At 45.8% G+C, this 23,265-nt stretch overlaps 1 protein-coding gene across 3 annotated transcripts; it reads left to right on the top strand.

Moving 5' to 3' along the window:
- Positions 1-1,433: 1,433 nt before the first annotated feature.
- TUT1 (terminal uridylyl transferase 1, U6 snRNA-specific) lies at positions 1,434-22,159 on the top strand. 3 transcript variants are annotated; one of them, XM_077920554.1, is made up of 11 exons: positions 1,704-1,778; positions 2,833-2,914; positions 10,611-10,801; positions 13,666-13,875; positions 14,450-14,564; positions 14,645-14,775; positions 16,693-16,925; positions 17,666-17,775; positions 19,590-19,712; positions 20,146-20,238; positions 20,995-22,159. In XM_077920554.1, exons 3-11 carry the CDS (start codon positions 10,787-10,789, stop codon positions 22,041-22,043), a joined length of 2,079 nt encoding a protein of 692 aa, XP_077776680.1. In that variant the 5' UTR covers positions 1,704-1,778; positions 2,833-2,914; positions 10,611-10,786; the 3' UTR covers positions 22,044-22,159. The 3 variants fall into 3 exon arrangements, with proteins under 3 accessions (XP_077776679.1, XP_028565863.2, XP_077776680.1); XM_028710030.2 differs by lacking the exon at positions 2,833-2,914 and having other exon boundaries at positions 1,633-1,778; XM_077920553.1 differs by lacking the exons at positions 2,833-2,914; positions 10,611-10,801 and having other exon boundaries at positions 1,434-1,778.
- The last annotated feature ends 1,106 nt before the right edge of the window (positions 22,160-23,265 follow it).

Consider the following 23,265-nt stretch of genomic DNA (forward strand, 5'->3'; position numbering starts at 1 on the left):
CTGTTTGCGACCCGGCGGCAGTAGTACCAAGAATTCTGTCTTAACTTGCCCAGGACAGAGAACCCCCTCACATGCCTGAGGCTTCCTCAGCCTTTGGCTGCTTTGCTAAGCTACCTTAATGGTGTGGGTGTGCAGCTGGAAGCTGCCATTCTACTCCCAAGTCGTTTTAAATGCCGGGAACTTATAAAGGGTATGGCCCCTTTCCCAAAAGAGCTGCCCCACTATGAAATCTGGGCCTCCGCAACTTCTGTAAAAGGAACCACCAACTATTACCCATGAGCAAGCAATGCCAGAGGCCTGCAGGTAGCAGGTAAAAAGGTAAAGGTGCCTCTGACTGTTAGGTCCAGTCGCGAATGACTCTGGGGTTGCGCGCTCATCTCGCTCTATAGGCCGAGGGAGCCAGCGTTTGTCTGCAGACAGCTTCTGGGTCATGTGGCCAGCATGACAGCTGCTTCTGACGAACCAGAGCAGGGCATGGAAACACCGTTTACCTTCCCGCCGGAGTGGTACCTATTTATCTACTTGCACTTTGATGTGCTTTCGAACTGCTAGGTGGGCAGGAGCAGGGAGCGAGCAACGGGAGCTCACCCCGTTGCGGGGATCTGAACCGCCAACCTTCTGATCGGCAAGCCCTAGGCTCTGTGGTTTAGACCACAGCACCACCCGCGTCCCCACAGGTAGCAGGTAACAGCCATCTATTCAAAACATTTTTAAACTGGGCAATTCCTCACAACACACTGTTGGTACCTTTCATCTCACCCTTTGCTGACCTACTGGCAATACCTATTGTGACTATCCTTATGCACCACGGCTACTTTGTAACCCAGGATGGGGAACCCACGGACTTCTTTAGGTACACCTTGGGATGTCTCCCCAAGCCACAAACCTTCGCTAGCCACATCCCTCCGCATCTCCTGCTCTGCACCCTCCTTGGGCGTTTTTGCCTTCTTGGAATGTCATTGCACTGTGAAAATGCTTGCTTACCAGGACAGAGAGGTGTTGGAGTGGGGGGTCCCACCCGTTTGTGTCTGGCACAGAGCTACTTCCTTTGTTACCTTAATGGCCCATATTTAGAAGGCTATTACCTCACCTGGAAGCTAGCCTGGCTATTCCTGGAACTGAAGCCCTGCTGGATCCAGGAGTTAGAAGGGCGCTCAGGCATACAATTTACCCCGCCAAAACTCGTAGCAATACATACACAAATATGTGAAGGGAAGGGGAATAACATGTGTAAGGAATCTAATATGAGGTAGCTTTGGGGGGAGCTATGTAGGTGCAGAAATGGAAGAAATTCGCCTCCACCATCTTAGCTGTAGGCGAGGCGGTCCCTCCTTCCGTCCTCTTTGGGGCGAGAGGGGAGAACCACAGTCGTATTGGTGGGGGGACTTTTCCCTATCCCTTTGGCAGGAATAAACTCGGTAACGCCACATGCGGCTTCTACCACGCATATGGCGACCGCCGAATGGCAACCGGAAGTTAGTTCTTCAAGCAAATTGCCCTGCACCCCTAGGAGCAAAAACGGCGCGTGGAGGAAGAGAGAATTGCGCCTAGACCGGCGGAACCACAGAGTTGGGGGAGTAGCGTGTAACACTCGAGCTCTTCCGGCGGAAGTTGAGGAGCCAAGCATGGGAACCGCCGGGGACCTATTTATTGGAAGAACCGGCCGCTGGCGGTGGGAGTGGCGAGCGCCGGAATGGCGGAGTCGGGGCTGGGAGATGTGGAGTCTCTGCCCCGCGGGGGCTTTCGGTGTCGCCTCTGCCATGTGGCGGTGGCCAATAGTGAGTGGGGCCGAAGGTCGGGAGGTGGGGCCTGTGCTGCGGGTGTGCAAAGGTTTTATATTGTCCTATGCACACGCACCAAAAGAGAGAACTCGGTCTGGTACTCTGCACGTGGCCAGAGGCACTCTCTTCTCTCTTGCTCAAATGCTTCCAAGGCTGAACTTGGACTCGAGTTAAGTGTTCTGTCTCGGAAGCGCAGGAGGGCAAAGGTGGGGAATCGATGGCCCTGCAGGCTCCCATATCTTGGCTAGCGGTAATGGGAATTAAGAGCCCAGCAAGGTCTGAAGGGCTGCAGTTGCCCAGCCCCTGCTGCGGGGTTACTCTTCTGCCCACCCCTTGCGAAATTCCTGTATACTGTATTTCAAAACTTTTCAGCGGAAGTGAAGGTTTTGGTGATATGAGGAAACTGTGATTAAGGAAAACTTCGCCTGTTGCGGGGCTTTTTGGAGCCTTCTGAGAAGTAAAGTTACACACTTAAGGGAACAGCAGCTAACTTACAAGAGTCCTAAACCATGGAAAGTAACTTATTTCCTTGTGTTCTTATACAATGAATATATATGTATATTTTTTCTTCTGCAAGAGCACCTGAGTTGACCTTTTCCCCTTTAGTATGCACATGGAACAGTGGTCTTGTGAAAGGGCCCCATGCAGTTGAAATCAGTTTCGTATTCCTCTATACACTTTCCAAGCTGTTGACATCTAGAACTAAGGAGGCAAAAGCGCTCCTGGTGTTCCAAATTCGGCCTTAATCAGTTATTGAAAAGCATTATCCATACCAAATTTGAGTGATGGGGAAGACTATTGATATGTTTTTATTTATTAAATTTATGTACTACCTTTCATCTGAAGATCACATGGCAGTTTACTTCATAAAAACATAGTAACATAATAGCAGCAGAACAACAACACCCATGCACATTTAAATGTCATATATTGTTGTATCACTCAGAGGCCTGGTTGAAGAGGAATGTTTTCACCTGGCACCTAAAAATATGTAATGAAGGCACCAAGTGTGCCTTGTATAAATAAATCCTTATTTTTGCAATGCAAACAGCTTACAAACAGATTTCAAAGTGATGGAAGACCACACCTTTGCCTCCATCACACCTGATGCCACATCAGACATCAGAAGTAGGGTAGGTGGGTTGTAGTTTTGGGGGAAATGCCCTTGTGAAGCCCACCACAATGACCAGACACCGTTTCAAAATGGCTTTTACCTGATTTTTATGTCAGGTGTGTCATTTTGATGTTTTGGGTGTTGTCTGCATATTGGTGCTATCCAACTCCAAATCCCCTGATTTCACCCAGCTTCATATGGATGTTAACTATTTTTATTTGGAGATCATTATGATCGGAAATAGGACTACTTTGGACTTCCGGCGGAGCGCGTCCTCGGAGCGAGAAGGGATTTGGCAGAGAGCGCGAATCCCGCCCTACAAAGGGAGGAAAAAGGGGGTGCCGAAGGGCGAAAAGCACCCCATTAAGCCTCAGGAGTACGTCCAGAGGCGCAGGGGGCCAGCGGAGACCTGTCGCGCCGTCAGGTAACCTCTAAAAGAGGCGAAGAGCACGGCGGTGTCGGGGAGCAGGTCCGGCGGCCATTATACCCTCCCAGGTAGCGGAAAGCCCCGTTCTCGCCGAGGGTCAGCGCTCCGTTCTCAAAATAGAAGGAACCGGGGAGTAAGCCAGTGTTTGGGGACTAGAGTTTTGGAAAACAGAGAAACCCGGTGGAGACAATTTGACTACTGAGTTCAGCCTTTATCCGAAATCTGCAAACACGCATAGAGGAGCAGAGCGCGGAAAAGAAGTGAGTGCCCCTAGCGATACTTTGTTTCTTTGAAAGATATTACTGTTAATATACCAGGCTTCTGACTAAAACAGAGAACAGAAGAGTAAAACTTTACAGCAATATTGCTGAAAGCAATAAGGGGGGAAGCGAGGAGGGAAGCGAAGAGGAGATTTACTTGAGAGCAGGCAAGAGCTGACGCTGCAGGGAGAAACGGAAGTGCTGCAGCGACCATTTTACACCGAAACTACGTACCTTTACAGCGCGATCTCGGACGTCCCACAGCTTCCCTTGGCTCCCCCACATACCCACTCCCTTGTGGACCTCCCGGACTTAGCAATAATTTGGTGTGGACTACCCACTCTGTTCGATTTGGAAAATAGACTCCGCTGCAGACAGACCCTCCAGGTTGCTGCCTAGACTGCTTCTGAGGTCAGAGAGATCTCAGTAAAGAATAATAGCGCAATATCAGAGGGAGCCACCTGGTGGACAGAGCACCACATTATAACTTAGAACTTCTTTTTGTTATTTACTGGCATATTTCTGTTGCTGTGCCCTTGTTTTCCCCCGTGGTTTGTTTTAGTTGTTCCATAAGCGCTTTTGGCTCCGTTAAAACGTAAGCCTCAGGACTTGACAAGGTATGAGTCTTCTTACAAAATTGTAACTCCTAAGATATCCTCTAAGACTATTCTATACATTCAAGAGAGTACTGAAATATAAGAATTTGTCTCCCCCCATAAAAAAAAAAAAAAAAAAAGGACATTGCAAAAATTACTTTCAGGTTAGTCTAAGGACAATCTAACAACCTGAATAATCTGGATATATCAGGGGGAGCCACAAAGGATAAATGGACATTGTCCAACGGGTCTAACGGTGCAACGGTCACTAAGAACTAAGATCTTGGCCACTTGGTATTGCGGACCTCGGACTTATTGTATTTGGGGTGTACTAGCAACGCACGTTTATTGCGTGCTGTTATAACTTCCTTTACTTTCATTTATTGTGTACTGATATCTGTACTGTTTCCCAATATCTGTCTAATACTTGGCATTGCTTAACATCTTACCATGTCTAACACGGGGAAAAGACCAGAAGGTGGAACACCAGGGGATAGGAAGGGATCGAAACAAGAAACTGACTTCAAAGCAGACATCCTAAGAATGTTTGCGGAGATCAGACAAAGTGAAAAAAATCTTGAATCTAAACTAGAACAAGTAGATAATAGAATTGGTAAGATGGACAAAAAGATAGACGAAACAGTTAACGAATTGAAGGGCCAGCTGAAGGAGGTATTCAGGAGGACGCAAGCGGTGGAAGAGGGCCTGAAAAAGACGAGGTTAGAAATGAAAGATGTAAGACGAGAGGAAGATAGGATAAAAGCCGACATTCTAGATCTGAATAAGAATCAAGAGGAAATGAAAGATTTGATTGCTATGAATGAACTAAGACAGAAAGAAGTTAACTTAAGGTTAAGAGCAGTGCCAGAAACCCAAGGTGAAAATATAAAAGTGAAATTAACAACAGAACTAGCTATATGGCTGGAGATTCCAATAGAAGAGATGGCAAATGCAATACAATCGGCTTTTAGATTGAAAACCAAATCAGCCAAGAATAAGAGATTTGTAGGGGACTGTTTAGTTGTATTTAAAGAAAGGGAAATGAGGAATAGGATCCTTCAAAAAAACAAGGAAAAAAGGCTGAATATTGGCGGAAACTACATCATAATTTTCAAAGATATTCCAGTCAGGCTGCTCAAACGCAGAGACCCATATAAAGAACTAGTACAGGCTCTGAAAAGGATTAACATTGAATTTAAATGGGAATTCCCCGAAGGAATCTCATTTACCTATAAAAATAAGAGGCAAAAATTAACGAGCCCAGAAGAGACTAGCAAATTCCTAAGGAAGTACAAAGAATTGAGAGCTCATAAAGAGGAAGATAAAAGTGAGGAGATAGAAAGAAAGGCAGAGTCAGAAGAAGAAACAGAGAGGTCAGGGGGAGAGGAAGAGGAAGAGGAAGAAGGAGGAGAAGGTAAAATATAAAGAGGGGTGGTAGACATCTATACAGGCAAACAAAATGGCATTAAAAATTTGGAGCTGGAACATCAACGGGATGAACGACAAGAAAAAGAGGAATAAAATTGAGCATATTTTAAATAAAGAGAGCTTAGACATCATATGTTTACAAGAGACCCACATAGCAAGGAAACATAAAAGAATTCTGATTAATAAAAGATTGGGAAACGAATTTGTATCGTCAGATAAAAGGAAGAAAAGGGGGGTGATTATTTATATAAGGAAACAATTGGAAGCACAACAAATATATAAAGATGAAGAAGGGAGGATAGTAGTAGTCGAACTTAAATGGCAAGGAGAAAACGTAATAATAGCGGGGATTTATGCACCAAACAATAATAAAGCAGAGTTTTACAGAATGTTAGAAGAGAAATTAAGTGAATATGCGGACCAGAAAATAATTCTACTAGGGGATATGAATGGAGTGGTGTCGTTGAATATTGATAGGTTAAGGGAGGGAGAAGGTTTGGAAGGAAAACTACCCCAGACATTCTTCTCACTGGTCAACAATCTTAATTTGGTGGATGTATGGAGATTTAAATTCCCTCTAGAAAAACAGTATACCTTTCACTCGGAACCACATGACTCTTTTTCTAGGCTAGACCAGATATGGGTATCGGCAGAATTAGTGCCAAGAGCTACTAAGGTTGAGATTCTCCCTAAAACGATTTCGGACCATAATGCAGTAAAACTGGAATTGAAAGGGTTGGAAGGAAGACCATATAGATGGAAAATGAAAGATTACCTGCTAGATGATCAAGAGATCATAGAGAAAGCAAAGAGAAAGTTAAAAGAATATTTTGAGGACAATCAAGGTAAAGGGACCAAGATGAAGGTGGTGTGGGACGCAGGCAAGGCGGTGATGAGGGGATTCTTCATCCAACAAAGTGCAATTAAGAATAAAAAAAGAGAAAGAGGGAAAAAAGAAATTTTACAGCAAATAATGGATAACGAACAAAAACTAGTTGAAAATCCGAAAAACAAGAGAATAAAAGAAAATATCAAGATCCTACAGTCGCAACTGGCATTGCTGATAAATAGAGAAATAGAATGGAAGGTTAAAAAATTAAGACAAAAAACCTTTGAACATGCCAATAAATCAGGAAAGCTTCTAGCCTGGCAACTAAAAAAAAGGAAAGAACAGAATATAATAAACAAGATCGTGGTGGAGGGAGAAGTGAAAAGTAACCCCAAAGAAATAAGAAAGGCCTTTCTGGACTTTTATAAAGATCTTTATAAAAACAGCGGAAACAATAATTCAAAAAAAATAGAAGAATATCTAAAAGGGAAGAGCATCCAAAAGATTACGTTACAGGAAAAAGAAAAACTGAGTGCCCCAATAGAGATAGATGAAATTAAAGATATAATAAAGGAGTTAAAAAAAGGGAAAGCGCCAGGCCCAGATGGGTATACTGGGAGATACTATAAAGAAATGGAGTCAATTTTGCTGACTCCTATGCAAGAAGTAATGAATAATATCCTCAGAGAAAGAGAACTACCTGAGACGTGGAAGGAGGCTCTAATTACTTTAATACCTAAACAAGATTCGGACTTACTGCAGACCAAAAATTATAGACCGATCTCCCTATTAAACATAGATTATAAGATCTTTGCGGGAATCCTAGCAAAGAGATTGAAAAACATACTGAGGAAAAGTATTCATAGAGACCAAGCCGGCTTTTTGCCGGGAAGATATATGAAGGATAATATAAGGAATGTGGTAAACATTATAGAATATTTATCGGATAGATGTGATAAACAAGGTATGTTGTTATTTGTGGATGCAGAAAAAGCATTCGACAATTTAATTTGGGATTTCCTGCTGAAACAACTGGAGTATATGGAGGTCGGTGCTGAGTTTTATAATGGGGTAAAGGCAATTTACACGGAACAGAAGGCCAAGCTGATAATAAATAGTGTGGAGACCTCAGAAATAAGAATAGCAAAAGGAACAAGACAAGGATGCCCTCTGTCCCCACTGTTGTTTATTATGGTGTTAGAAGTTTTATTAAACTCAATAAGAGGAAACAGAGGGATAAGAGGGATAACAGTTGGACAGAATGAATACAAAACAAAGGCGTTTGCGGACGACCTGGTCATAACAATGGAGGACCCACTAAACTCAACAAAAGAAGTACTTGAAGAATTTGAACAGTTTGGAAAAGTAGCCGGTTTCAAATTAAACAAAAAGAAAACAAAAATCATTGCAAAAAACATGGAGACAGACAAAATTGAAGAATTACAAAATGCAACGGGGATAGAGGTGACCGGGAAAGTTAAGTATTTGGGAATATGGGTAACATCAAAAAATATAGATCTCTTCAAAAATAATTATGATATAGTATGGAAAGGGGTTAAGAAAGATATAGAATCATGGGGCAGGCTAAAAATTTCATTCTGGGGCAGAATAGCTATAATTAAGATGAGCGTTCTACCAAAAATGCTATTCCTCTTCCAGAATATTCCTATTATTAGGGGTACAAAGATATTCAAGGAATGGCAGAAAGTGATTTCGAAATTTGTCTGGCAAGGCAAGAAGCCAAGGATTCAATATAAGTTATTGACAGACGTGAAGGAAAGGGGGGGCTTCGCCCTACCTGATCTAAAATTATACTTCGAGGCAGCTTGCCTATGCTGGATTAGAACTTGGATTAAATTGGAAGATAGGGAGGTGTTAGACTTAGAGGGATTTAATATTAGGTTTGGGTGGCACGCCTATCTATGGTATGGGAAGAGGAAAGTACACAGGGGTTTTGGAAATCATATTTTTAGAGGTCCACTGATTGAGGTGTGGGAAAGGAACAGAGAGGTGTTGGAACCTAAAACACCCCATTGGCTATCGCCGCTAGAAGCGATGAGTGTCACCAAAAAAAACAGGGGAGATAACTGGCCTACATACGAGCAACTGTTAATGAAAGAAGAGGGGAAATGGAAATTAAAGCCGTACGATCAGATTAAGGAGAAAGTGCATGACTGGTTGCATTACTTTCAGCTAAATGGAATGCTTAGAAAAGATATCACAGACAAAGGTTATGTCGACAAAGATTCTAGATTCCAGACCGAAATATTGAACAACAATCATAGAATTCTATCTAAAATGTACAATCTGTTGTTAGGCTGGAATCTAATAGATGAAGAAGTAAAGTCAGTAGCGATTCATTGGGCGAGAGACATTGGTCATAACATATATGCTGAAGAGTGGGAGAAACTTTGGAAAATCCACCTTAAGTTTACAGCCTGTGTGACACTGAAAGAGAACTTAATGAAAATGTTTTATCGCTGGTATCTAACCCCTGTAAAATTAGCTAAAATGTATGGGATCTGTAACAAATGTTGGAAGTGTAGAGAAAGGGAAGGGTCCTTTTACCACATGTGGTGGGAGTGCCAAAAAGTTAAAGAGTTCTGGGAGGGGGTATACAACGAATTAAAAAAAATCTTAAGATACACTTTCGTCAAAAAACCTGAGGCGTTCCTTTTGGGAATGATAGGGAGGGAGATAAGAAAGAAAGATCACAGGTTCTTTCAATATGCAACATCAGCTGCAAGAATCTTAATAGCTCAAAATTGGAAATCCGAGAACTTGCCGACAATCGAAGAATGGAGAGCAAAACTGTTAGATTACGCGGAGATGGATAAGATGACAGGGAAAATAAGATATTCTAAAGATCAGAGGTTCATTGAGGAGTGGGAAAATTTTACGAACTATCTGGAAAAATTGAGTGAAGGACAGATAACGCTAGTGGGTTTTAAAAGAGCTCTGTAAAAGGGAAAAAAAGGGTACTGTCAGAGAGAAAGAGAAGAACTAGGGCGGTTAATGACAATACAATCTAAGAAATGCGAAGTTTTACAAAAATATTACGGATGATTTATGGAAAGGTTGAAGGAAGTTGTATTATATAATATGTGAATATGAGAAGTAATCTTTATGTTTTGTATCTTTTTATTTGCAAATCAATAAAAATCATAATTAAAAAAAAAAAAACTATTTTTATTTGTGTGTGCGTGTTTTGTTAACAGATTCATTTGAAAGTGAAGGTTTCAGGGTATTTTAAGTGGCAAGTTACTTTAATGGCCCCCTGAGCCTTATATCTCGGCTTGATCATTGAGATAATCCACAGGAGCATTGTAATGGTGCCCTGCGTTACAGAGGCCTAACTGACCTCAGCTAAAAATCAGCCATTTAGTGATGGTGGTCCCATGCGATGGAAAACTCTGGCAGAGATTTGGCAGGCACCCTCACTTCTGACTTTCAAACACCTCTTGAAGACTTATTTTTATGTTGATAAGCCTATTCAGTTTTAAGAGTAGACAGGCATTTTAATGAAGATTTTGCGTGTTAATGGCATTTTATGTTTTGCTGTATTTGTATTGTATATATCGTAGTAGACTGCCTTGATGTTTTACATCAGATGGCAGAATGTAAATAATTTTATATTATTACCATTTACAGTGGTGCCTCGTGTTAAGTACTTAATTAAGTACTTAATGAACCAATTGGTTTCGGAGGTCCGTTCTTAAGCTGAAACTGTTCTTACCCTGAAGCACCACTTTAGCTAATGGGGCTTCCTGCTGCTGCCGCACCGCCGGAGCACGATTTCTGTTCTCATTCTGAAGCAAAGTTCTTAACCTAAAGCACTATTTCTGGGTTAGCAAAGTCTGTAACCTGAAGCGTATGCACAGTGGGTACCACTGTATTTATTCAACTTGTATCCAGCCCTTCCTCCCAAAGGAGCCCAGGGTGGTAAACATATCACTACAAAAATCATTCTAAAACCAATATAAGTAACTATCTTTGGAGTTCTGTGTTGGAGTAAGTGTGTTGGAGTTCTGGAACTGTTTTTATTATACTTGGCTTGCATCGTATTGCTTTTAAATGTTTAGTGATGTAAACTGCTCTGGGGTCATCATGTCAAAAGGGCATTATTAAAAGCTGATTAAAATAAGCAAACAAAAGCCTTGGTTTTTCTGCTGCAGAACCCAGCCTGGATGACCACCTTCGTGGGAAGAAACACCAGCGCTTGGAAAACCTCCGCACTGTCCGGCAGGCCCAGGAGCTTCGCAGTGTGTTTGTCAGTGGTTTTCGGAAGGGGACACCAGCCTCTGAGCTGAGTGATTATTTCCAGGCCTATGGGGAGGTGGTCAATGTGGTGATGGACAAGGATAAGGTATAGCCTTTGGCATCAAATTAGTAAAACCTCGATAGCTGCTTATTGGGAACATAGGAAGCTGCCTTAAACTGAACCAGGGGGTCCATCTAGCTCAGTATTGTTTACTCTGGTGGGCAGCAGCTCTCCAGGGCTTCAGGGGGGTTCTTTCTCATTCCTACCTGGAGATGCTGGGGACTGAACCTGGGTCTTTGCATGTCAAGCACATACTTTGCCACTGAGCAAAAGAAAGAGCACATACAGCAAGAGACATAAAGCACTATATAAAAAATGGTTTCATTTCTCCCTTCAGTTCATTTCACAGAGAATGATACCATCCAAGAGTGTATTAACTTTACTTTTGGGTTCCTACCACTTTCAATATTTAACATACACCGCTGAATAAGCTTTGCAGGGGAGCAGGAAAATAAACTTTATGAGACAGATAAGAACATAAGGGGGACGCGGGTGGCACTGTGGGTTAAACCACAGAGCCTAGGACTTGCCGATCAGAAGGTCGGCGGTTTGAATCTCTGCGACGGGGTGAGCTCCCATTGCTCGGTCCCTGCTCCTGCCAACCTAGCAGTTCAAAAGCACGTCAAAGTGCAAGTAGATAAATAGGTACCGCTCCAGCGGGAAGGTAAACTGCGTTTCCGTGCGCTGCTCTGGTTCGCCAGAAGCGGCTTAGTCATGCTGGCCACATGACCCGGAAGCTGTCTACAGACAAACGCTGGCTCCCTCAGCCTATAGAGCGAGATGAGTGCGCAACCCCAGAGTCCAACGGCCAGAGGCACCTCTACCTTTACCTTTTTACCTGCTACCTGCAGGCCTCTGGCATTGCTTGCTCATGGGTAATAGTTGGTGGTTCCTTTTACAGAAATTGCGGAGGCCCAGATTTCATAGTGGGGCAGCTCTTTTGGGAAAGGGGCCAATAAAGCGAGATGAGCACCACAACCCCAGAGTCGGCCACGACTGGACCTAATGGTCAGGGGTCCCTTTACCTTTACCTTAAGAACATAAGGAGAGCCTGCTGGATCAGGCCAGCGGCCTGTCTAGTTCAGCATCCTGCTCACACAGTGGCCCACCAGGTGCCTCTGGGTAGCATGCAAGCAAGGCCTGAGCACAAGAGCCCTCTGCTCTCCTGTGCTTTCCAGCAGCTGATATTCATTTTTTAAAATTAATATTTTATTAATTTCCCAAAAATAACAGAGATAAAAAACAACACAACAGTGCATCTTCATAATCAAACATAAAAAGAAAAAAGTTGACTTCCCCCTAGTCCCTTCCCTGGTTCTACTGTTTATCATCATACCACATCTCCATTTTATATTGAAAAATCATTGAAATTACTTATTGTCTATTCATAATGTCATTACAAGTACAGTCACACCTCGGGTTGAAGTAGCTTCAGGTTGAGCGTTTTCGGGTTGCGCTCCGCGGTGACCTGGAAGTAACGGAGCGCGTTACTTCTGGGTTTCGCCACTCATGCGCAGACGCTCAAAATGACGTCATGCGCATGCACGGAAGTGGCGAATCGAGATCTGCACAGTCGCATGTTGCGTTCGCTTCAGGATGCGAACAGGGCACTGGAACGGATCCCGTTCGCATCCAGAGGTACCACTGTATTTCTAAAATCCTGCTAATGTACAGTGGTACCTCAGGTTAAGTACTTAATTCGTTCCGGAGGTCTGTTCTTAACCTGAAACTGTTCTTAACCTGAAGCACCACTTTAGCTAATGGGGCCTCCTGCAGTTGCTGCACCGCCGGGGCATGATTTCTGTTCTCATCCTGAAGCAAGTTCTTAACCTGAAGCATGATTTCTGGGTTAGCGGAGTCTGTAACCTGAAGCGTATGTGACCCGAGGTACCACTGTATTAACCTGTCTATCAGCCCAGCAGCTGATATTCAGAAGCATACTTCCTCTGACAGTGGAAGCACAGAGTGTAGCCATCCTGGCTAATAACCATTGATCGCCTTTATCTCCATGAATTTGTCGTCTCCTCTTTCAAAGCCATCAAAGTCAGTGACCATCCCTGCCTTCTTTGGGAGCAATTTCCATAGCTGAAAAATGCACTGCATGAAGAAGGACTTCCTTTTATCTGTCCTGAATGTTCTAATATTCAGCTTAACTGGATGTTCCCAAGTCTACGAGAGAGGGAGAACAACCATTCTCTGTCCACTTTCTCCATGCCGTGCCTAATTTTTTCCACCTCTGTCACCTCACCTCTTGCTTGCTTTTTTCTTGAAACTACAAAACCCCAAATGCTGGAACTCTCATCATAGTGGAGTTGCTCCTGACCATTTTGGTTGCCCTTTCCTGAATATTTCCCAACTCCTTTGTTCCCAAGACTTAAAGAGGCTTAACCTTCAAAAGCTTTTCACATGCAGCTTTATTGGCAGTAAATTCCATTGAGCACAGTGGGACTTCTGAGTAAACACGCGTAGGAGTGGGTTGCATGTTTTCAAAATAACATTCCATTGGGGAAAATCCAACTGCAGCAGGCCTAGGGAGTTGTTCACAGTCATTTTAATGATCATTCTATTCTGCTTGTAATGGTCTTTTAGAAATGTTTTTAGATTGCTGTACACTGCCCTGACATTTTTTGTCAGAGGACAATACACAGAAATATTTCCTGCCCTCTGGACCACCTAGCTGGAGGAAGAATTATTTGTTAACTCGGAAAGCTTTCATCATCCATTTCATGTGCTTGTTTGTCCTAATAAAGGGTGTTGTTTCTCTTGATCTGTTAATTCTGTTTTAAAGACATTAACCTATTAAGGCTGAGCATGCATTGATGCTTCTTTTTTCTAGACAGGGCAGGAGGATTGTGAGATGACCCAGAAACTGACATTCTTTTCTTTTCTCTTGCTTCACGTGCTGCTAGGGAGTCTATGCGATTGTGGAGCTACAGAATGAGACAGTGCTGGAGAAAGTATTGGCACAGCCCCAGCACAGCCTGGGGGGTCAGAAGCTGCGTGTCAAGCCTCGAGAGAAGAAGGACTTCAAATACACGCCCCCCAGGAAGCAGGGGTCCGCCAGACAAGGACAGCTGAGCCCCGAGAAGCTGGCACAAAAGTTGTGCCAAGCTGACAACGTGAGTGAACTCTGGTTTCTTTTTCTTGCCCTGCCTGTAACTTATTCCTGATTCCAAGTGCTGGAGGAGACTGAACGGATGCGGTTGCTTGACAGGGCTAGCAACAGCTTTAAAAGTATTAAACCCAAAGCCTTGCTATTGGTCTCCTGCCTGCAGGTGTGCAAAGGGCTGTAGCTCACCAGCAGAGTGAGGTCCCAGGTTCAATCCCTGGCACGGGAAAGATTCCATGTCTGAAACCCTGCAGAGTTGCCAGTCAGTGCAGACAGTAGGGAGCTAGATGGATGTAATGGTCTGATTCTGTATGAGGCAATTTCCTCTGTTCCTTTCTAAACCAGCTGTTCAGTTAGGATCATGAGGACTGGAATATTCCTTTGTTTTTAGGGCAGAAACCATAGCTCTGTGGTAGAGTATCTGCATGCAGGAAGTTCCAGGTTCAAGCCCAGGCATCTGCAATCAGACTCCTGTCTGAAATCCTGAGCAGCTGCTACCAGTCAGTGTAGACACTACTGGCCTAGACGACCCCAATAGTCTTGACTTGGGTATAAGGCAGCTTCCTTTGTTCCTATGTTTCTAGGTGGATGCCCAGATGTCTTTGATGGTGCAGCTCTTTGAGTTCTCCGAGAGCGAACGACGCCTGCGGGACTTGCTGGTCACTCTCTTCCAGGAGGTGTTCCTGGAGTTTTTCCCCGGTAAGCTGCTGCCCTGGACCTCTCCTGATGGTCCAACCTTGGATCTTCATTTGACCTTTCACCCCCCTCTCCATGCCCAGGTTCTGCTGTTCTCCCCTTTGGTTCCTCGGTGAATGGCTTCGATGTCTCTGGCTGCGACCTGGATTTGTTCCTGGACCTTGAGAAGACAAAAAACTTCCAGGCCTCTGCCAAGCGACCTAGCGGGCCACAGGTGAGACCCAGAGCAGAGGACATTAACAGTAGACGGAGTTACGAATGTATCCATCAGTCTTTTTTAGACTAGGAGTGGGAAACCCTTTCAGCCTGACAGCCGCCTTTCCTGCCAGGCAACCTTTCAGGCAGTGGGTCATGGCATGTGGGCCTTGGAAGCCCACCCAAAAAGGAATCTGGCCCTGAGACTGAAAAAGATTTCCTGCTCCTGGTGCAGTAGTGATGCCGTCCTCCATTAATCAACAGCCCTAGTTGTAGCTGCTGTTATTCTTACATGGATCTGGCTGCCATGAGCCGAAGGTGATGGCTGCTACCTTGTCAAATTGATGGAGTTGAGGTCAGTTGACTGTTCACCACCATGATGCCAAATGGAACATCCCTGTCCAGAGGCAGTCTAGTTCAGAATTTCAGAGGTCAATGGTATAGGAAGTTGCTTTAAGCTGAATCAGTGGAGTCCATAAGGGCCTGTCCTCAGCTGGCCACTACTTACCCACTTCCTTTTTTTTTTTAATACAATTTTTTATTAGTTTTTTTTTAAACGTATCATTTTCAACAGTAATTAAACATACTTTTACATCTTATTCAAATTTTTGACTTCCACCAATCCTGTCTGAAAATTTTCCAATCTAATCTCTCAATATGCATTTCTTCTCTTCCCTATTACATTTCAAACTCATAACCAATATCTCTTATCTTTTTCTACTTTGTAACACTTTGTATATTTCTCCTTACAAAACTTCTTGTAGTCCTACTAGCATAATTTGTTGATTACAGTTGCTCTTCAAATCATTCATCTACTTCTTCCAATCTTCTGTAAATCTCTGGTCCCGCAGGTTTCAAATCCTTCCTGTCATTTTGTCCAATTCTGCATAGTCCATTAATTTCGTCTGCCAGTCTTCTTTCGTCGGAAATTCTTCTTGTTTCCATTTCTGGGCCAACAATACTCTTGCCGCAACCCACTTCCTTACTTCCAACCAGTCTAGGAGGTGGCACCTTGTCTAAGTGTTGCCTTTGTAGAATGCTGTAGGGAGGAGGATGGAGACAAGAGCAGATCTTCTGGGTTCCATCTCTCCTTGGCTGCGGCTCCCCCTACTGCTGGTCTTCCTCTCTTCCCACCCTGCCAGTCCTAATGAGCACTACTCTCACAGCTTCCAAGGAGCCGCATGCAAAAGTGGGTGGACTAATGGATGTGACTCTCTTGCCTTTGTACAGCAGGCACTCACAAGTCAGAGGTTGTTACCTGCACAAAATTCTCTCCACCCCCCATCCTGGTAACCTAGACGCATGCTTCCTGTTCACTGACAGATTCCAGCCAAGGAAAGCACTTGAAGAGGGGGTGGAGCAGGGCTGGAGAAGGCGGAATGGTCAGTTAGTGATGCCTAGAGGTCTCCATTCTCTCCACCCTTGTTTTAGGCCTCATGTCCACTATACATTTAAAGCAGTATCCTCCTACTTTTAAACAGTCACAGCTTCCCCCAAAGGATTCTGGGAAGTGTAGTTTGTTAAGGGTGCTGAGAGTGGTTAGGAGACACATACTCCATTCCACCCCCACAGAGCTACAGTTTCTAGAGCGGTTTAACAATCAGTCCCTCTTCTCGGGGAGCTCTGGGAATTGTAGCGTGCAGGTGCCAGGTTTAATCCCCAGCATTTCCAGGCAAGGGTGGGAAAGATAGCCTGTCCGAAACCTGCTGCCACTTGGACAGTGCACAGTTAGACGTCCCATTGTTCCAACCTGGTATAAGGCAGATTCCTACACTGGAAAGAGGTCTGCAACGCACTAGAATCTACATGAAGTGCTGGGAGAGATCTGAAACCCAGGAGAGATGCTGCCAGTCAGAGTAGCCAGCACTGGGCCAGACAGAGAAACACTCTGACTCAGGATAAAAACAGCTTGTTCCAAATGCACCTTCTCCTCCAGGCTGAGGACGGAGCCAGTGTGGAGCTGGACTCGTGTTCGGAGGACTCGATCCTGAGCGATATTGACTTGGCTTCCGCCACAGTGCCTGAAGTGCTGGAGTTGGTTGCCGCCGTGATGCGGAAGTGCGTTCCGGGAGTCCACAATGTCCAGGCTGTGCTGACTGCCCGTCGGCCGGTTGTCAAGTTTTGGCACAAGGAATCGGGCCTGCGTGGTGACATCTCCATAAACAACAAGTACGGGGGCTGTGTTTGTGTGTTTGTGTGTGTGAATCCCTTTACTAAATTTCGCTTGCTACGGCTAATGGGAGTTTTTGTTTTGCAGCATCCGGAGGGCCAAAGGTTCTTTCTATTTTATTTATTATTATTAATTTATTGAATTTATAGCCTGCCTTTCCTCCTAAGGAGCCCAGGGCAGCAAAAAGTTACACGATTTAAAAACCAAAAATAAAGGAAATGCATTCTACAATAGATTAAAACATACTGAAACTAGTTACGGAGAAAACATTCTAAAATACAATTAGAAAGCAAAACATACTTTCTTCCAATGATCTCAAGGTTTCCAGGAACAATATTCTTCAGCCACCAAATGCCTTGATAAACAGGAACATTTTCAGATTTCTCATAAAAGTTAAGAATGATGGAGACAGGCACACCTCACTGGGGAGGACATTGCACAGTCAGGGAGCCACCACTGAAAAGGTCATGTCACAGGTCAGTGCCAGTCAGGCAGCCCCCAGTGGTGGCACTACGAACACGGCCATTTAAGTACACGAGGTCTCAGGGAATTGTTTCTTAGGAGTTGATTTCCTCTCTCATTTTGGTGCTTGATATTTTTAAAATGAGACAGATGTTGCAAACGAGACCCTTTCCCCACTTCCATTTTAGCTATATCCTCAGGGGGCGCAGGGGAGCTGCCTCCTTGTGTCAGGGTCCTGACTTACTGTCCTCTTCTCTGGATTCTCTCTCCATGGTAGGCTGGCCATCTGCAACACGCGCTTCCTGCAGCTCTGCACCGAGATGGACGAGCGAGTGCGGCCTTTGGTCTATGTAGTGCGCTATTGGGCAAAGCAGCAGGCGCTGGCAGGTAAAGTGGAGAAACGGGGGGGGGGGGGGGACTCAACAGAACTTGTGAATGGAGAGAACTGCCCATAGCAACTCAGTGGTGGAGCATCTGCTTTGCATGCAGAAGGTCTCTTGTTCAGTCTTCACCATCTTTAGCTTGGGCTTGGAGAGACTCCTTGCTTGGGTCCCTGGAGGGTTGTCGCCCATCAGTGTAAACACCCGAGATGTGCGTTTTTAGAACCCTCTTTATTCCTTTGAAGGGACGCGGGTGGCGCTGTGGGTTAAACCACAGAGCCTAGGACTTGCCGATCAGAAGGTTGGCGGTTCGAATCCCCGCGACGGGGTGAGCTCCCGTTGCTCGGTCCCGGCTCCTGCCAACCTTGCTGTTGGAAAGCACGTCAAAGTGCAAGTAGATAAATAGGTACCGCTCTGGCGGGAAGGTAAACGGCATTTCCGTGTGGGTAAACGGCGTTTCTGTGTGCTGCTTTGGTTCGCCAGAAGCGGCTTTGTCATGCTGGCCACATGACCTGGAAGCTGTACGCTGGCTCCCTTGGCCAATAAAGCGAGATGAGCGCCGCAACCCCAGAGTCGGCCATGACTGGACCTAATGGTCAGAGGTCCCTTTACCTTTACCTTATTCCTTTGACTGCAGTTCGTTTAAATGCTGAATTTTAAATTGTTGTAACCTGCTAGCAAAGGGCAGGTAATAAATTTAATCATTGTCGTCATTTGGAGCTACAAAAATGTGCCATGGGTGTCAGCTACAAAATGGCTGCCATGGAGGGTCTAGCCTAACATGGAATGGCCACCATATCTAAAAGAGCAGACTGAGAGATGGAAGGCCTACAAAATAATGTGGGCATTCCCTACCTCCCCACAACCAGCCACCCCATCACTGAGGAAAGTGAGCCTGTGCCAGTCACTCCCTCATTGCATCTGTCCCCTGTTCAGAATGGAGGGGAGGGGTAGGAGCCAATCAAATGTAGGTATGTTTAAGGGGGCGTGTTTACTGTTGATTGACTGAGCCAGTGCAAACAGGAACTGAACCACAAGAGCAAATGTCGACTGTGCACTTTGGGTTTTTAGAGATATATTTACCGAGACCTTTTGTAGGTGCCATGAGGGTTTCTGGCGACCAAGGGCGCCACGTTGGTGATCCCTGCGAACAAGCTTTGGATTATGCAGGCTGTGGCCCATGTCAGCATCGCCCTTGAGCCAGTGCACCAACTGGACTCATGCACCTCAACCCCGACTGGGCTAGGCGAGCTGGGTAGCACTGCCAGAGACCTCCTTTCTCACAGGAACAGGTCACAGTGCTGTGGACTCACAGCTTAGAGCTGAGAGCACCGGATTCACTGTCTCAATAATACAGTCGTTGCGCAGCAGAGTTTTGCAGAGTCTTGCAGAGTATAAACCACTCGGAGAGCAGCTCTGTAGAATATCTTCCTTTTATTCTGTAACTACAACTATGATACAAAACTATATACAGAGCTGAATATTCTAAGCATAAATCAATGCTACATTGAGAGTCTGCAGCTGCTCTTAGCAGCAACCTTATCTCTAGACACGATCTCTAACACTCTCACTCTCTCCGATACACTGACTGACTGACTCTCTCTCTCACACACACAGATGTGGTGCTGGGCAGAATAAGTAGATAGCAGGACACACCTCCTGCTCTCTGGAGAGTCAGCAGAGACCATCAGGAGATGATCAGGAGATTCTTGGGTATGGGAGGGGTGAAATCTCCTCAGCCCAGGGAGGGTGGGTTCTGGTGGCAGTGGGATGCCAGAGCTTTATTTCCACTTAACACTACCTCCTTTCCTCTCTTGACAGGGAACCCATTTGGTGGAGGCCCCCTCCTCAATAACTATGCCCTGACCCTGCTGGTGCTTTTCTTCCTGCAGACACGCACCCCACCCATCCTACCTACGGTCGCCCACTTGAAGGAACTCTCAGGTACCTACCCTCCCACCCCAAAAAAGCAAGCTGGGGTTCTGAACAGCTTTATTTATCGCTTAGCTAGATCCTGGTTTTGCCCTCGTCGTTATTTATCTTGTACAAATTGTTAACACCCACTCTGGGCTTCCTTGTGGAAGGAAAAGCAAGGTGCAAATATTGAACGATATTTCCAGTCCCTGCAGCCGCTGGCTACACACAGACGTCTTTGGACCTGTCTGTTCTGGTGAGATCACCTGGAATGAGGACAGCAATTCATTTGATGCTGAAAGACACTTACCTGAGGAGGGAAGGGTTCAGGGTTCATTTTGTTGTTCGTTTTTTGAAATGTAAAAGATTAATAAACCTAAAGAGTAATGAATGCACACACACAAACGTGATGTTCCTGGCAATGCTTCTGGAAAGAGCGTACTCACTCTCCTCTGCTCCCTAGTGGAAGAGGAACACACTGTGGTGGACGGCTGGGACTGCAGCTTCCCCAAGGATTCTGCACGGCTGGAGCCCAGCGGGAACAAGGAAGATCTTTGTGAGTTGCTCTCAGGAGGTTAAAACCCAGATTAAAGTGCAAACTTTCCTGGTTATTCTCCTTTAAATGTGCAGATGGGAGTCTAGGACATTGGCCATAGCTCAGTGGGACAGTATCTGCTTTACATGCAGAAGAAGGCTCCCCTTCAATCTCCAGGTTGGGCTAGGAATGTCTCGTGCCTAAAGTCCTGCTGCCAGTCCATGTGGACAGGACTGAGTTAAACGGGTGGTCTGCCTCTCCATAAGGCAGCTCCCTTTTTAAATCTTCACTTTATTTAGAACAGTGGTTCCAAAACTTGGGTCTCCAGCTGTTTTTGGACTACAACTCCCATCATCCCTAGATAGCAAGACCGGTGGTGAGGGATGATGGGAATAGTAGTCCAAAAGCTGCTGGAGACCCAAGTTTGGAAAACACTTATTTGGAACCATGAGGGCTGGAATCCTTATTTTTAGGGGGAGGGGAGCAGCTGGTGGTGAAGCACCTGCGTTGACTGCAGAAGGTTCCAGGCTGAATCCCAGGCATCTCCAGGTAGGACTGGAGAAAGATTCCTGGTAGAGCTGGGATGAGATTCCCTGCTTTGAAACTGACTGCTGCCTGTCAGTGCAGACAAGACTGGTGCAAGAGGGACCAGTGGTTTGACTTAGTATAAGGGAGCTTCCTATGTGATGGAAGCACTGAATTGCTCTTGGTAGTCCTTTGTGCAAAACCTCCCTCGCATCTCCATGGCTCACTGGCTGCCGGCCTCTTACTTTCCAGGCTCTCTCCTGTCTGAGTTCTTCCGCGTCTTCGAGGACTATGACTTCGCTGGCTGCGTGATCTCGCTGTGGGAGGGCCGCCCGCTGCCCCTGCCCAGCTTCCTATCCTCCTCTGAAGCGGGCAGCAAGCTGAAGCTGGGGCCCTTCAACCTCCAGGACCCCTTTGAGCAGAGCCACAACGTCGCCGCCAACGTCAACGAGAAGACGGCGCTGCGGTTCCAGCGCTGCTGTTGCAACGCAGCCAAGTACTGCCGCAGTCTGCAGTACCAGCGGAAGTCCAGCAAGGGCAAGATCTGGGGGCTCGTCCGCCTGTTTCAGCCGGGCGCCACCGAGGCTCCGGTTGCTGAGAACTTTGTCATAGGCCTTCCCCTATCAATGGCGGTGCCGCCTGCCCAAGCCCATGAGCTTCTGGGCCAGGCCGGGGACTTCCACCTACTTTGGTTCCAGAAGGTCTGTGCTAGTGTAGCCTTTGTCTTAAGGGACATGCTCAAATGTAGCTGTGTGGAGGTGGGGCAGGGGCTTGGGGAGGAGCAGGAAGTCTCTGAGGTGAAACAGGAAGAGGAGGAGTTGGAAGCAAAGACTCAGCAGCTGTCGGTAGGCTCCAAGCGTCCTCTAAACGAGGGAGGGAGCAATGTCTCTGTGCCCGCTAAAAGGCTGCGAGTTGATGATTTGCTCCCTGGTGAGGAGAGCATGACCTGGAACTGCGCCGTCTGGCATCGCGTGTGGCTGGGCCGTCGCCGCATCCGGCGGCAGCTCCAGGGGCCGGAGCCCGAAACCCAGCAGCAAAAGGCCAACTCCTTGGAGCTGGAAGCAAAAGTGTCTGAGGCCATTTCCCAGCAGGAGTGCGAAGCAAGGCCCACAGACCCTCTCTTCCAGTTCACAGTTTGTGCCCAGGCCAGCAGGGGTGGCACTTCCCGCGAACAAGACACACGCATCAGCCTGAGATTCTCAACAGACCCTGAGCAAGCGTCCGTCTTCCAGGAGTTCTTCCACTTCCTGCAAGGTTTTTTGCCCCGGATGGTGGAGCAGCACCTGGTTAGCAAGGCCTGAGTCCCCCGAGAGAGGGCATCAAGCTATGTATTCGTGAACAGTTACAGATTTGTGTGTATTTATTTTTGCATATTTTTCTTACTGCCAATGTGAATATGAAAACATGGCCTAAACCCTTTTCCACGTCTCTCATTCTTTGTTTCATTTATTCTTATCCTGCTTCAAAGTGACAAGAGAAGGAGCACAGATTTAACCTCTGTGTCTTCGTTTGTGTCTTTACAGCCTCGTAGCCAAGGGTGGGGAACCGCTAGCCTGCAGACCAAATTTGGCCCACCAAGGGTCCCCTAGTGGCCCACAAGGCTGTTTTCCCCAAGTCATGGCCACCCACCCCATACCTGATGTCATATGTAGCTTCAAAGAAACAACTGGGAAATCAAGGTGTGCTCTGGTGGTTCCTTTGCTGCCCTGAGGCATGTTCCCACCTTGGTCTGGGAAAGGAAAGTGGTTGGCATCAAAACTGCTGCTAAAACGGGGACCCTCCCATTTTAACAATTGTATCAGTAGAAACGACTTTCCTCCCCTGGAGCAAGAGTCAAAGAGCAGCACAGAGGTCTTGTTTGAAAGCCCTTCTGCAAACAGTTCACTCAATCTGCAAGTTAAGAACTGCAGTTCCGGTGAACCCACTGAGCCTTGGGTGGTGGCCACTTGGGGCATTTTGCACCGCTGGCCCACTGCCAGCCAATACGTCTACTTATGTAGCATGTCAGGTTCTAGTTGGGGAAGTCGCCACCTTTATGACCAAACTCATTTCCTAGCGATTTTCAGTGGTAGGTGGCCAGATCCTTTCTGGTGGGGGTCCCGGGCTTTAAAGCGCCCCGGGCTGCATCTAATTCAGTACCATTTTTGATTGCGCAAATAAACTCTGATGGTGATTCTATTTCCACTGACCCATCAACTGTGTGATAAGTAGTTTAATCTCAAAAACTCTGAATTGTCCTGACTTGGTCAATTTCTTGATAGTCTCTGATTGGCCTGGCAGCCATTAGCAACATATTTGCATAAACATTTCTACTTTGCTGTAATGCTGTGTGGTTCTGCCTTTGCACAGGAGATAAAAAGATGGATTTCCTTGTATGAAACTTACTGCAAGCTTTGACTTGCTTCCCAATAATTTTTCCAGGGGAAGCAAAATGTTTTCAGATGATGAGTTTGGGGCGAAACAGCACACCAAAAAGAGGAGGAATCGCAAACTTGTTCGGAAATCCTTTGTATACATGCTCCG

This window comes from Podarcis muralis, chromosome 16 (assembly GCF_964188315.1).
Source record: "Podarcis muralis chromosome 16, rPodMur119.hap1.1, whole genome shotgun sequence".
NCBI classification, from domain to species: Eukaryota; Metazoa; Chordata; class Lepidosauria; order Squamata; family Lacertidae; genus Podarcis; species Podarcis muralis.

Coding starts and splice junctions, on each gene's coding strand:
- TUT1 (XM_077920553.1), top strand. CDS start 1,449: ATGGCGACCGCCGAATGGCAACCGGAAGTTAGTTCTTCAAGCAAATTG. Junction 1,779..13,665: donor CCATGTGGCGGTGGCCAATA/GTGAGTGGGGCC, acceptor ACGTGCTGCTAG/GGAGTCTATGCGATTGTGGA. Junction 19,713..20,145: donor CCACTTGAAGGAACTCTCAG/GTACCTACCCTC, acceptor TCTGCTCCCTAG/TGGAAGAGGAACACACTGTG.